The sequence below is a fragment of the Dendrobium catenatum genome, unplaced genomic scaffold (assembly GCF_001605985.2).
Source record: "Dendrobium catenatum unplaced genomic scaffold, ASM160598v2 fragScaff_scaffold_1076, whole genome shotgun sequence".
Classification (NCBI taxonomy): domain Eukaryota; kingdom Viridiplantae; phylum Streptophyta; class Magnoliopsida; order Asparagales; family Orchidaceae; genus Dendrobium; species Dendrobium catenatum.
Window position 1 is genome coordinate 402,500 of NW_021319538.1, and position 14,553 is coordinate 417,052.

The 14,553-nt window shown below is 32.4% G+C and overlaps 2 protein-coding genes across 2 annotated transcripts; both read left to right on the top strand.

The window, feature by feature from the left end:
• Positions 1 to 2,116: 2,116 nt before the first annotated feature.
• LOC110094543 (RING-H2 finger protein ATL74-like) lies at positions 2,117 to 2,500 on the top strand. The gene has a single exon (XM_020819801.1). It carries the CDS (start codon positions 2,117 to 2,119, stop codon positions 2,498 to 2,500), a length of 384 nt encoding a protein of 127 aa, XP_020675460.1.
• Positions 2,501 to 13,623: 11,123 nt separating this feature from the next.
• On the top strand, positions 13,624 to 14,007 carry LOC110094542 (RING-H2 finger protein ATL74-like). The gene has a single exon (XM_020819800.1). It carries the CDS (start codon positions 13,624 to 13,626, stop codon positions 14,005 to 14,007), a length of 384 nt encoding a protein of 127 aa, XP_020675459.1.
• Positions 14,008 to 14,553: the final 546 nt, after the last annotated feature.

Sequence of the window (14,553 nt, forward strand, 5' to 3'; positions counted from 1 at the left end):
CAAATAATGGGCGCGATGGTTTGATGATTGTAGTTGGGAGACTATTGTCCATGGACCGTAGTTAGGCGTTAGTGGTGCAAGGACTGTAGTTGGGTGATAGTGATTTGTGGATTGTATTTGATAGGCGACAAATGTTGAAAGAACTGTAGTTAGATAATAGTTGTCTGAGAACTTTAATCGATGGATGATAAAGTTCAGGCAACAATGGTTAAGATCGTAGTAGATGGGTGATGGTGGTTGGGAGGACCATATATAGACGAGCGACAATGATAAGAGGAATGTAATTGGGAGACGATGACCCGATGATCGTAATCGGGCTACAATGATCTGAGGACTACAGTTGGGGGCAATGGAGGCCAAACAGGCCATAGATGGGTGTCAATAGTTTGAGGATAGTAGTCAATGGGTAATAGTGCCATGACCTGGTCCGAAGGCTAGAATTAATGAGTGAGAATAGGCGGTCGAATGGTTATTTTTTTTTCACTAAAATTTCTAAAACACATTACTTCAAATTAGGTTCCTATTATACTAAGCTTTCATTTGTGATGAATTACTTACTGTTTTGTGAATTTTTTTTTTAATACAAAAATTTCCTGTAAGAAAAAAAGAAGTGATCTAAAGCTGTTCAAAATGAAGCCTAAGGCTTCATTTGTGATAACTTTTTGTACTAAAAAGCTATTGTAAGATGCATTAAAAAAGTCATCCCAAATGAACTCTAAGGATTTTTTTGGGATGATTGCAGCTGTTGATAAAGTAAGTTTAAAATTATTGTATAGAAAACTGAGTTCTGAAGTTGCTGTGTAAAAATCAATATATTTTGTTTGAGAACAAATTACTTTGATTTGCTTCCATATATTGAGATGAAAAAAATTATTTACATAACAAAATTATTAAAATAAATATAATAATAAACTAACAATTTTATATTAAAAATTGAATAATTTTATCCCTTAAACACCCTCATAAAAATATTTTAAATTTTAAATTACAATAAAGTTTTATTAATTGAAATTACAACAAATAAGTATAGCAGTACTTTGCTACATATTTATATCATAATATGTGGAACACATTTCTGAGTCGTGCAATTACTGTAGGCAGTAATTTTACTGAAAATTTATGAGAATAATCAGTCGGAAAAAAAGCTTCAACAACATCAGAAAAAGATTAGTCTCCGTAATGAAGTGTTGTTGATAATTTACTGACTTGGGCATTGCAGGTTTTTCCAGCCTAATCAAATTATTAGCATACTATTAATCCTAATGGTAAACACATCCACACAACAACCCTCTATTCTCGATTTGGAAAAACAACATCAAGAATGTTTATTCTATGCGGAGTCTAGATGTCGTCTAGAGACCAACAAAAATGCGTTACGTCACCCCAAAAGTGTATCGCGTTCGGTACCGAGCGCGGTACTGATGCTCGGTACCAAGTGCGGACCGGACGGTTCTCCTGTCCGGTGTACGCACAGAATAATCTCGGCTCCTTCCCAGGTTTGCACGGGGATCTCAACAATTTGGCATCCAGTAGGCATAAATATTCAGAACAGCTCTGCAAGTGGGGTAGAAAATTTCAGTAAATTTTGATTTTGTTTAGGACGATTTTCTTATTACTTATTAAAATAATTTTTTAGTAAAAAAAATAAAATTTTGACACTAGAAAGCTGATTTAAGAAGCTGTAAGAAAATCATCCCAAACAAAATCTAAATTTATCTCACAATTAAATTTGTCTTTATATATCACAAAAAAGCCAACGAATTTATAATTTGAGAAAAAATCTTCCTATTTTAGAAGAAAAATATTAAAATAAATAAAAAAATCATTAAATTTCTCCACCTCCCAAAAATTCCATCATATATGCCAACAAAATTACCCCTAAAAAAAACCTAACAGGTACGGCGAGCCACCTGCTATGACACCTTCAAATATGGTCAAAACTGCTAAGACAATCTATATAGAAGAAATGTTCAGTGATATATATTATATTAAATTTATTCAAAATGACTTTACAGTTAACCACAAATAAAAATTAAAATTTACATAACCGATCCTTTCTTTGCATTATATAAAGTTATAAACCACATGAGAGTTAGAATTATCAGGAAGTGCAACCATGGCTGCTCCGAGTTACTATTACTTCTTCATGGGGCCGGCGGTGGCCGCCGTCTTCATTATTGTACTAAACGCTTTTGTAATTGTCTTCTCATCGTCGGTGAAGGAGTTGGTGGTGACTGGAAAGATAAAGAGAGAAGAGTTGGAGCGGCGGATTCCGACGAGGAGGTACGAGCGGAAGGAGGGGAACGGAGAGGAGGAGTGTTCGGTGTGCTTGTCGGCGTTCTTAGACGGCCAGAGAGTTCGGCGTTTGCTGGACTGTAACCATTGTTATCACGCTTCTTGTATTGATAGGTGGCTGATGTCGCACGCGAGCTGTCCGATTTGCAGGGCCGATGTTTTGCCTTCGGTTAGGGCAAAAAGAGCGGTCAGCTGCGGAGTTTAGATGAGAAATTTTATCTGCTTATTGATATATTGAGATATAATTTTTCTCCGAAAAAAATTTGGTGAAGGATTTGTTGGCTTAAATTAGCTAAGAATTTAATATGTGTATATATATTTTGGATTGTAAAACTTTTATCAATGTATAAGATATGGTTTTTATTTTTTTGATAAGGTCTGATCCTTATTTCAATGAATGAAACTCTTGTAATGTTAAAATTATATATATATATATATATATATATTAAACTAATTGAAAGATCTTACCAGTTGTCATCTATGTTTAGTATAAGGAACACATCCACCAGTACGAAGGGAGCTTCCTAAACCCCCATAATCAGATGCATCAATATATATATATATATATATATATATATATATATATATATATATATATGAAGTAAGAATTCTCATAATTAAATTTATGATAATTCTAACTCCAATTTCAACAATTTATGCTTGAATTAAGCAACATGAATTTATCGACACTATAAGTGATCCAATTTGATTCCGAGTGAACTTAAATGAAACACTTTGAAATATAATTGAGAACTTGAGGACATTAGTTAGAGATCAAATAATCTCCGAATTTCACACATTAAATGACTAATTGAGTGGTTCTACGATAAAAATCCAATGAGATCCATGTACTGGAATTTGTACCATGTTTAGTTTTAGGTCATTTTAGGTTGACTTGTTTGGTTCGTCAAATCACGTTCCCAATAACTCATGTTTTTTATTTTTCTGCAGTTTTGAGAAAGCTTTTTATATATGCTTCTCCGTTAGAAAACTCAATTTTCTGAACTAATGCTTTTTAAAACTGTCTTTTATAAAAGCACAAAAAAAAAAAAAAAAAAAAAAAAAAAACAAACGAAGCCTCAATCTTACATTCTACCAACTAATCTTCTAAGATTATTACATCTTTAATCATAGCATAATATATCCATTTTTATTCATTTTAAAGATATTAATCTTCACAAATATTATATTTTGTTCCTTTAAGGCGATGTTCTATTAATCATTAACATCCACTTTTTAACATGGAAAATGAGCAAAAATGAAAGAATAAGATAAAGCAAAAAAATAACTCACCAATTCATTAAGTAGTTGATGACCACTGCATTTAAGATTCAACACATCTTTACAAATATGTAATTTCAAAGGAAAGACATTTGGAGAAGAATATTTGTGATCTTTATCATTAGCTGATACTGTTAAAATTTCATCCATTTTATTTTTTTTTGAACATGATATTATCAAAGCTTCATCCATCTTTTTCTTCTTCAAACATGATATTTCATCATGATTTATGAAAGGTAATTTGGATAAAGCTTTTGAGGCATAAGTGATTACCTCCAATTTTTTGTTTGATTTTTTTAACATCAAACCATGAGATTTACTTGTATGAATAAACAAATTGACCTTGAATTAAAGGTCATCATTTACATCATTTACATATTTGTTAAGATATATACCTCATTATTTTTAAATATTGAAATATTGAGAATCCTAATTCTTATTTCTTCTCTCCAACATGAATGGGAATATCTAGCACATCTAAATCACCCCATTTTTCAAGAAGACCCAAACCATTATTCAAAAAAAGAAAATAAAAATTTAAGTGATATATGGTTTGAAGGCTATACCATGTGATTTAACAAGTGATGCATCCTTGAGAATCATGTATAAATATATATATATTCTTGCTAAATATTATAGTGTTACTATTGTACCATAAATTTTGAAGAAGATAATCAATCCGATGATGATTGCCATAGACATGCATGAAAATTGGGATATGTTAACTTGTATGCCATCAAGATATTTATTAGTTCAGGAGCTAGGGGAAAATGTAAACTTTCACATAAACTGGTATGATAAATCATAAGATATCTTGGTGGTGGAAAATGCACTTGGTCTGATCTTCTAGGAAAATATTAAAATTCTAGAAATCACCTTAATTGTAAAAGTCAAATTTTGGCCCCTTGACTGATGCGGTTAAATAATTCCAATAATTCTAAAATTTCAATAATTGGTTAAAATCTCAGAAAAATCTAACTTGATTAATAAAATAGGATAACCAATATTTTAATACATAATTTGCACTCCTAAGATGAAGTTTTTAGGATTGACTACCTTGAGCTGCGAGACTAAGTATCCTAAGAAGGTCTGGTTACTCGAGTCCACTATGATAAAGTCACGAACGAATTCAATGGAGTGTAAAACCTTAAAATTAAATTAATCTTAATTATTTAACTAAATTAAAATCCTTATAGGTTGGACTACCTTGATATGCTGGGTTATGTGTTTTAAGGAGGTTTGATTACTCGAGCTCACTATGAAAATGCCATGAACTAGTTGGTGAAAAATCTAAATTTATTTAATCCTTAAAATTAGCAACTAATCAAATTAATTAAAATTCATCGATCCTTTAATCTCTAACTAATTAAATTCATTTGACCAATTAATTTTTAAAATGTATTTTAAAAGAAAACCTTAATACATTAATATTTGAGCTATAACTAAATTTTCCCCTTTTAACCCTTAACAAATCTAAACATTAGACAACTTTAACAAATTACCCAGCTTAGGATCTACCCCACCCACATGATATTTAACACACACTTTATATGATTTCCTAGGACAACCAATTCTAGTCCATGCTAGGTTGGTATTTACTTTTACTATTATGTGCTGGGTTTTCTAGGTTTTTATTGCTTGTTGTGATTAAAAATTGATTAATGTGAGTATTTATTTACTTTAACTGTAATATGTGAATTGATATGATGGACAATATTTTACCCTCAGGTTCTGACCGATCTAGTTGCTCACTGAGTTTTTTGAAGGTGATCATGCTAGTGCAAGATAATAAAATGGGGCTAAATATAATAATAAATAATAAATATAAATGATATAGGTGCTTCTATTATTTTTCTCCAAATAAATAGGAGAGTGGATAAGTGTGATTTACTTCTTAATGTACATATATATAAACTACTTGGAATTTATTTGATTTAAAATGCTTAGGATAACTCTGTAGGAGAGTCTAGATTTTACATTTTAAACTCAATATAATTTGTTTGAAGTTAAGAGTTATGAAAGTTAAACCTTGAGTAGGGATACATAGATCCAAATTTGGATCCCAAAGGGGAAGGGACATCCCTCAGGGGATGGTCCTTCTTCATTTGGAAGCTCAAATTTGGATCATTGCAGCACTCAAAGTGAAAAGAATAACCTCCTCTTCGGTGAAAGAGTTTTTATTTTCATTTGGGTCCCCAAATATGATGAATCCAAGAAACCCGAAGAAGAGGAGGACGAGTAGTTGAAGATGAAGAGTACTCGCTCAAAGTAAACTTGTGTCAATCCTAGGATTATAATCCATGTTTGTGGTTAGTGGTGCCTAGACACTTTTAATTTGTATAAATTTTTGGTTGTAATAAACATATAATTTTCCTATGAACATTTATTTAATTGATTTGATTTATTAATATGTTTGATTTAAATTGATTGTGATTAGGGTTGCTTATTTTTCTTAGTTTTTTAGCAATTTGCATGACATTTTTGTGTTAGCTTAGATATGTAGAGGCTCGTGAGGGCACGTATAAAACTTATTCTACTTAAATTTAAATAAATATGTTAGGCCAACATAGAAATTCTAACGATCTATTAAGTATACCCAAGATCGTTAGGATTCAGCATAAGCATATTATTTACTTCTCTTCCTTATTAGGCATATCTTCGCCTGTGGGTTCTAACAAACCACCTGGCCTTTGAGGGGTGCAGATCTGTCAAGGGGATGTTGTGCAATTTCTGGGAAAAAAATGATTTTTAAGTCCTTTAAAATGGCTTCATATTCATTTTATGTATTTAATAAAGTCGATCAGTATGTATTGCACTAAAAGCTTATTAAACGAGTTTAAAATTTTAATTATATTTGATTCAAATATTTTTCACCCTACATAAGTCAAGGGACCAATTAGGATCCGCTCTAGACTTCAGTCCCAATTCTTAAAAACTTTAATAACAACATCCCTACCACTCTTTCATAAAAATTACTAGATTTTTGGATTTTAATTGATTAGGTGGTTAGCTGGCTCTCCAATCGAAGCCGGAGTAAGTCCAATTTTGAACTGTCTTAGTTAGGTTGGGGCTACTAAGTTCCAATGCGCAATTTAGATTTAGGATATGAGTTTAGATTTTGAATCATAAGGCCCGGCCCCAACCTTTAGGAATATAATCTCAAATTTCTAATAATACGATCAACTCAAATTAAAAAGATTCTCTCAGTCCAAAACTTAAAGTCCAACACTTAGATTAGGTCAGGACATTTCTGAATTATTTTAGAATCTCAATGTGTCACTTACTTCTCCATCGTTGACTCCAAAAATATGTGTTCAAAATTTGATCCAATCCTTATTAAAACTCCAAACTCACCTCCTTTGATATCACTCATAGAAAATCCTTAAATAGAATTTCTAACAATTTAAATAATTTAAAAAGGAGCAAAAATGCCAAACAATTTAACATTTTCTATAGAAAACATAATTAATTAAGAAATATTAAATTATTTGGTATTTTTTATAGAAAATGCTAAATTATTAGGTGTTTTCTAGAAAACAGTAAATAAGTTGATGTTTTGCACTAATTTTAAGAAGAGAGAGAGAGCTGGGGGGAGAGAGAGAAAGGAAGAGAGAGATGGTAGGACGGGAAGAGAGATAGGCGAGGTGAGGGAAGAGAGAGAGGATATTATAACTTAATTTATTAATTTCTTAGATAAGTTTAAAACTTAATTTAATTAAAGCTTTATAAATTAATTTACCTTTATAATTTATAACTTAATCTAATTATAAATTAAAATTAATGACTTTATAACTAAATTTAATTAAAATTAATAACTTAAAAGTATAATTATATAAAGTTATAAAGTTATTAATTTATAAATTAAAATTCATAACTTTATAACTTAATTCTACATTATAATTTATAACTTTTAAATTATAATTTATCACTTAATATAATTATAAATTAAAATTAATAACTTTATAACTTAATCTAATTTTAAATTTTTTAATTAAAGTAAGTTATAATGTAATTAAATTTAATTAAATTAAGTTATATTTATGCATCTCTCACACACTCTCTTCATGTGTCTCTTTCTCCTCTCGGCTTTCTCTCTTCCCAAAATTAGTGCAAAATGCCTCTCTCTCTTCTCGCCCACCATCTCTCTCTTCCTGTGTCTCTCTCTCCCCTCGGTTCTATCTCTGTCCAAAATTAGTGCAAAACCCCAAAATATGTGGCATTTTCTATAGTGAACACCAAATAATTTAGCATTTTCTATAAAAAAATGTCAAATATATATATACACACACACGCACACAAGCATATTTTGATCTCATTTCAAACTAGTTAAGAGCTTTTTTAAAATTTTAAAAGTTTTTATTTTATTTTATTTTAATTTCTCATATAGTTTATTTTTGATGTGATAGAAATTCATTAGATTTAACTTTTTTTTTAAATACACTTTAAATTCAATATCATTGCAGCTGTCATAAGATGTTGCCACTCCTCTTTTCACTATCCTCCGCCCTTGACTTATTTATTTATTTATGGTAATGGAGGTATCTACCTACTGTCACTCTATAAGAGGCGCTTGGTGGCGTAACTAATCCCTCGATAACCCTACCAGCAATTAGCCCCACAAGCCCAGGACTCATAGTTATTTTCTCCTAACTTAAAGGGTCGCTTTGTATGAAAGGGGAATCAAACATGGGTTGGGGGGATCCCAACCATGCTTGCTGACCAACTCAACTAAGCCCAGTGGAGTTGGCTTTTTTATTTTAAATGTTATTCTCTTAAATTTGATTTTTTTAGCTTAGAAAGTTAACATTCAGAGGCTTAAAATTAAAGAAGCCATCTTCAGAGGGTTTATATTTCAACACGTTTTGTGTTATCTTACATAAAAAATAGGCCTCCCGATGATCCGGTTAGGAAAATTAAGGTATTGGATTTGACTTATGTTAAGAAAGGTAGAAGTAGTCCTAAAAAGACTTGGTTAGAAAATATTAGAAATAATATTTCTTTATTAGATTTAAATGAGAATTCGACTTTTAAGCGGACACTGGCGAAAAAGGATTCATGTAGCCGACCCCACATAGTGGGACAAAGGCTTGATGTTGTTGTTGTTGTTACATAAAAATATATAATTTGAAATCTCTCAATCACTTTTAAAGTGAGAGAAATAATATTATTTTTCAGAATTAGCGAGTTCATCTTACATAATTTGATTGACAAAATCTACTTTGCCATTAGATTTAAGAGAAAAAAATGAACGTGATCCCATAAAAACTCATGAATCGATCTTTAATGTTGAGGTTGATGCTTTAGCCAAATTTCATATTTCTATTGTGTGTATGTAATTTACAATTCAACCCCCGCTTCAAGGATCTCGATTTTTTAAATGGATCTCCCTCTCTTTCCTTTAAAGATGCATTATATGGTGCATCTTCTACTTCTGTCCCATTTCTAGATCTTAAAGTATCATCTCATTGTGGTACGCCAGCCTTGCGGATTTCGGAAGCGGAAATCCTTTCTCTTGTTGCTCCCTTTAAATTCTCCCTTGTTGGCAAGTTCCCTGATCGTAGGCCATCTCTTGATGCTATTAGGATTTTTTTTTCAACCTTAAATTGAGTGGTGTATGTTCAATCACTATCCTAAATCAACGGAATGTTTTGATTAAGTTCCATAATGACATGGATTACTATAGGGTTTTTGCTTATCGGTCTTATTTCGTGAGTAACTGCTATATGAAATTGGTTAAATGGACTCCTTCCTTGGACATTGAGGTTGAATCTTCTATCATCCCTATTTGGATTTTGTTTCCTAATCTTCAACCTCACCTTTTCGCTCTGCATATTCTCCATGGTTTTGGCTCCATCTTTGGTAAACCCTTAAGGATTGATAACATGACTTTCTCTGGTTCGTGGCCATTCGTTGCTCGCATTCTGGTAGAACTTGATGTTACCAAAATTTTTTTTTATAAAATTTGGGTTGACCTAGATAATGTATGTTACATGCAGTCTATGATTTTAGAAGACTTCCTTGCTTATTGTGTGCATTGCAAATCTTTGGGCCATTCGAAGGTGGGATGTCGGATTTTGCATTCTCACCTTAAATGTTCTACTTCTGTCGTCCCTCCGCCTATTGTTGAGGATTATATTGTGTTGCATTGGTTTGGGGAAGTCATGGGTGTGATTCTCAGTGCTGCGAATGTTTCGTCTGATCCAGTGGTTGTGGCCTTTGTTGGTCTTGTTTGTGAGGATTATAGTGTGAATGAATTAGCTTTGGATTAGGGTAATGTTGTGTCTGTTGATGCCAAGGTTTTGGCTCTGAATTTGGATTTTACTGATACATTGGCTAAGGTCTATCCCTTGAATGTTGAGGAGGATGTGGCGCCTGATCCTAATGTTGTTGAGGTTGATGAACCTAACAATTGCTTAATTAATTTGGTAGCTTGTCCTAGCAAAACTCCTGATTCTAATGGTGATGTTAATGAGAGTGATAATGCTTTTCCTGATGATTATGGGGATCGTTATTGTGACTCACATGTGGGTGGAATTTCATGCTCTATTCATGTTTCAGGGAATGCTCAAGTTTCGGATGAATTGGGTAATTTTGATGATGTGAGTTATTGGGAGGATATTGATGGTGTTGGGAGCCTTTGGTTGATGTACCTTTATATGTTGTTTCATATGTTGGGATGTTAGCTCACCTTGCTTAGGATAACATAGTGGGGCGATAAGATTGGTTAGATCTTAATGATGGAATTTCTTTAGCATTAGGGGAGGAGACTAATGAGTTAGAATTGGATGCTCGAGACAAGTTTGACCTATGTACTCTTCAAATTGCAGATGCTTGTTTTTTCAAAAAGAATGATAAGCACATAAAACGTTAGGAAAAAAAAAGACTTTTCTTTTTGGTATTTGCCTGGTTATGCCTTTGTTGGTTATTTTTGGGATTGGCTTTAAGTTGACGCACACGAATAAGGTAAGGACAATGATGAAGTAGGATTCCTGCTTGCGCCTTAGATGGTCATGGCTTGGTTGGCAACCTAGGTAGATGTTCTCACTATCTGTTTTGGTGGATTTTGTTTTTTGGCTGGTACCTTTTCTTCCTCCTTGAATGGCCCAAGCCTGGCAACCAGGTGACGGTCTGAGTCCGTCTGACTTTTTTTGCGTTCAGACTGTTTAGCCCTTACGATTATTGTATTCCTCTAGCTGTAATTTTACTCTCCTTGGACATTTTTTTGTGTTTTGGCCTTATGTTGTAATTTTCTTTTTCTAATAAATTTCCTTTTTGTAAAAAAAAAAAAAAAAATTAATTAGGATTATCCCCTCTTATCGATACGAGAGCTCTTGACATAATTGTGAGTCTTTGGCTGTATTCATATTTAAATAATAATAGCTTGGAGAGGTCACTAAACAGAGTTATCCTAATCAATTTTGGATGAACAATAAATTATGATCACAAAGGACTTTTTGAGGAATGGGATAAAAATATTATTATTTTTTTTAATTTTTTTGAACGACTAATTCACGACCTAGTTTTTGTTTTTGCCATACGCAAGATTATATGCCAGCGATCAGTGAACTTTATCTTCCAATTAATATATAACTTTGACCGTTGTGTATGATTTATGCAGAACAAGCCTTTGCATATTATCAATTTTGAAATTTTTTTGTCTCATTGGACTATAAAATTGGAGGATAGATCACCCTTCATTTCTTTAATATATAATTTTTTTCAAATAAATTCCCTGTCATTGAAAATTTTACTTTGCATATTATCAATTAAAATGAATGAGTGAAAATGTAAAATGCGTTTTCATGAATTATCATAGCAATTTTGCAGGACATTTTTTGTTTTCAACGAACGATAAAAGTCAAAGGACTTATAATTGGTGGGAACAGAAGGATCGTAGTGGGGCAACATTAGTTGAAGGATCATAGTCGAGCGATGGTGCTCCAAGAACTGCGATCGGCAGGCGATGGATGTCGGAGGATCATAGTCGACAATTGATGGATTTTGGAAGGCTAGTTAGCTAGCAATGAAAATTAGAATGATCATAGTAGGAGAGCGATGGTGGTTTGAGGACTATAGTTAGATGATGAAGGTTGGGAAGGTCATAAACGGTCAATGGTGGTCAAAAGGACCATAAATGGGTGACATTAGTTGATGACTGTAGTTGGGAGACTATGGTCCAAGGACTGTAGTCAGGTGACAATGATGCAAGTACGATTATTGGGCGATGGTTTATGGATTGTAGTTGATGGGTGACAAAGGTTAAATGGACTATAGTTGGGTGATAGTGGTCTAAGAACTTAATCGATTAGTGACAAAGGTCAAACAACAATGGTTCAGATTGTAGTTGATGGGCGATGGAGGTTGGGAGGACTATAGATGAGCGCCAATGGTCAAAGGACTGTAATTGGGAGACAATGGTCCGAGGATCGTAATTGGTTGACACTGATCCGAGGACAGCAGTTGGGGAGCATTGGAGGCCAGACAGATCATAGTTGTATGTCAATGATTTGATGATAGAAATGAATGGGCAACGGTGTCATGGCCTGACCCAAATGATAGAATTAATGAGTGGGAATAGGCAGTCGAATAATTATTTAAATTTCTTTCACTAAAATTTCTAAAGCACGCTATTTCAAAACATTGAAAGAGCCACTACAAAATCGAAATGTATTTTAATGAATAGAACACTATAAATATTTTAATTAAATACTTTTCTCTTGGAGCGTAACGCTTATAATACACGTTCTATCATTTCCACTCATTTAAGTCATTCAAATAATATCGGTGTAAAAAAATCTAAAAAATAATATCGGTGTACATTTGCAAATATAGGAGTGAGTTATAGTATAACTTGAATTATAAAATATAAATTTTTAGATTAAATTTCATTAATAACACTTACTAATTTATTATTTAAAATATATAATCAATAACTTTCAAATAATATTGAACAATTAATCATTATATACGATCTTAGGTTTATTAAAAAAAAAATATCAACATATGCTTAGATATATTGAGATGAAAAAAAAATTATTTACATAACAAATTTCTTAAAATAAATATAATAATAGACCAACAAATTTAAATTAAAAATTGAATAATTTTATCCCTTAAGCACCCTCATAAAAATATTTTAAATTTTAAATTACAATAAAGTTTTATTAATTGAAATTACAACAAATAAGTATAGCAGTACTTTGCTACATATTTATATCATAATATGTGCAACACATTTATAAGTTGTGCAATTACTAAAAAGTTACTTTTGAAAGTAGTAAGAAAGTTGGTCGAAATGAAGTCTAAGGCTTCATTTGGCACCATTTTTTTACTGCTTCTTAAAATATATTTTTATTACAAAAATTAAAATTTTGATAAAAAAAAATTACTTTAAAAAGCGATAATAAAGTCGTCCCAAACGAAACCAAAATTTATCTCACAATAAAATTTGTCTTTAAGTGACACAAAAAAGCCAACGAATTTATAATTATAGAAAAAAAATCCTCATATTTTGTAAGAAAAATATTAAAATAAATAAAAGAATCATTAAATTTCTCCACCTCCCAAAAATTCCACCATATATGCCCACAAAATTATCCATTAAAAAAACCTAACAGGTACGGCGAGGCACCAGCTATGGAACAATTATTACGTCCTCCGATCGGATGCAGAGGAATATCCTGTTGTAGGCAAAAACGCGCCTATAACGAGGTGTACCGAAACGCGCCTATACCTAGGTGTACCGAGTTTTTTGAAAAAACTCGGTACATCACGGTATAGGCGCGTTTTTGCCTACAACCGAATGTTCCTCTGTATCCTTACACCAGACCAAATAAAAATTCCAAGCTATGACACCTTCAAATATGGTCAAAACTACTAAACAAAGACAATCTATATAGAAGAAATGTTCAGTGAAATATATTATACTAAAATTTATTCAAAATGACTTTACAGTTAACCACAAAATAAAAATAAAATTTACAAAAACGAGCCCTTCTCAGTATTATATAAACCACACTAGCGGTAGAACTGTCAGAAAAAGCAACCATGGCTGCTCCGAGCTACTATTACTTCTTCATCGGGCCGGCGGTGGCCGCCGTCTTCATTCTTGTGCTAAACGCCTTTGCAATTGTCTTCTCATTGTCGGTGAAGGATTTGGTGGTGACCGGAAAGATGACGAAAGAGGAGTTGGAGCGGCGGATTCCGGCGAGGAGGTACGAGCGGAAGGAAGGGAAGGGAGAGGAGGAGTGTTCGGTGTGCTTGTCGGCGTTTTTAGACGGCCAGCGAGTTCGGCGTTTGCTGGACTGTAACCATTGCTATCACGCTTCTTGTATTGATAGGTGGCTGATGTTGCACGCGAGCTGTCCGATTTGCAGGGCCGATGTTTTGTCTTCGGTGAGGGCAAAAAGAGCTGTCAGCTGCGGAGTTTAGATAAGATTTATTTTTTTTGGGGAAAATAGATGAGAAATTTTATCTACGTATTGACATCTTGAGATATAATTTTTCCTGAAAAAAAATTTGGAGAGCGATTTGTTGGCTTAGATGTTGCTAATAATTTAATATATGTATATTTTTTGGATTGTAAAATTTTTATCAAAGTATAAGATATGGTTTTTATTTTTTTGATAAGGTCTATATATATATATAAGAATTTCCATAATTAAATTCATGATAATTCTGACTGCAATTCAACAACTTTATGCTTGAATTAAACAAAATGAATTCATCGGCATCATAAGTGATCCAATTTGATTCTTAGTGAACTTAAATGAATGCTTGAAATATAGTTTTGAACTTGAGGACATTAGTTTGAGATCAAATAATCTCTAAATTTCGGACATTAATTAAATGCCAAATTGAGTGGTTCTACGAGAAAAATCCAATGAGCTCCAAATCTTCTAATTCTTATATCATTAAGGTGCTTAAACGTTGAAAGAAATAATCAATGATCAAACGAATCAATATGAGAACCATTCG

Bases quoted from the DNA above. Each gene is read 5' to 3' on its own strand.
- LOC110094543 (XM_020819801.1), top strand. From the start codon at position 2,117: ATGGCTGCTCCGAGTTACTATTACTTCTTCATGGGGCCGGCGGTGGCC.
- LOC110094542 (XM_020819800.1), top strand. From the start codon at position 13,624: ATGGCTGCTCCGAGCTACTATTACTTCTTCATCGGGCCGGCGGTGGCC.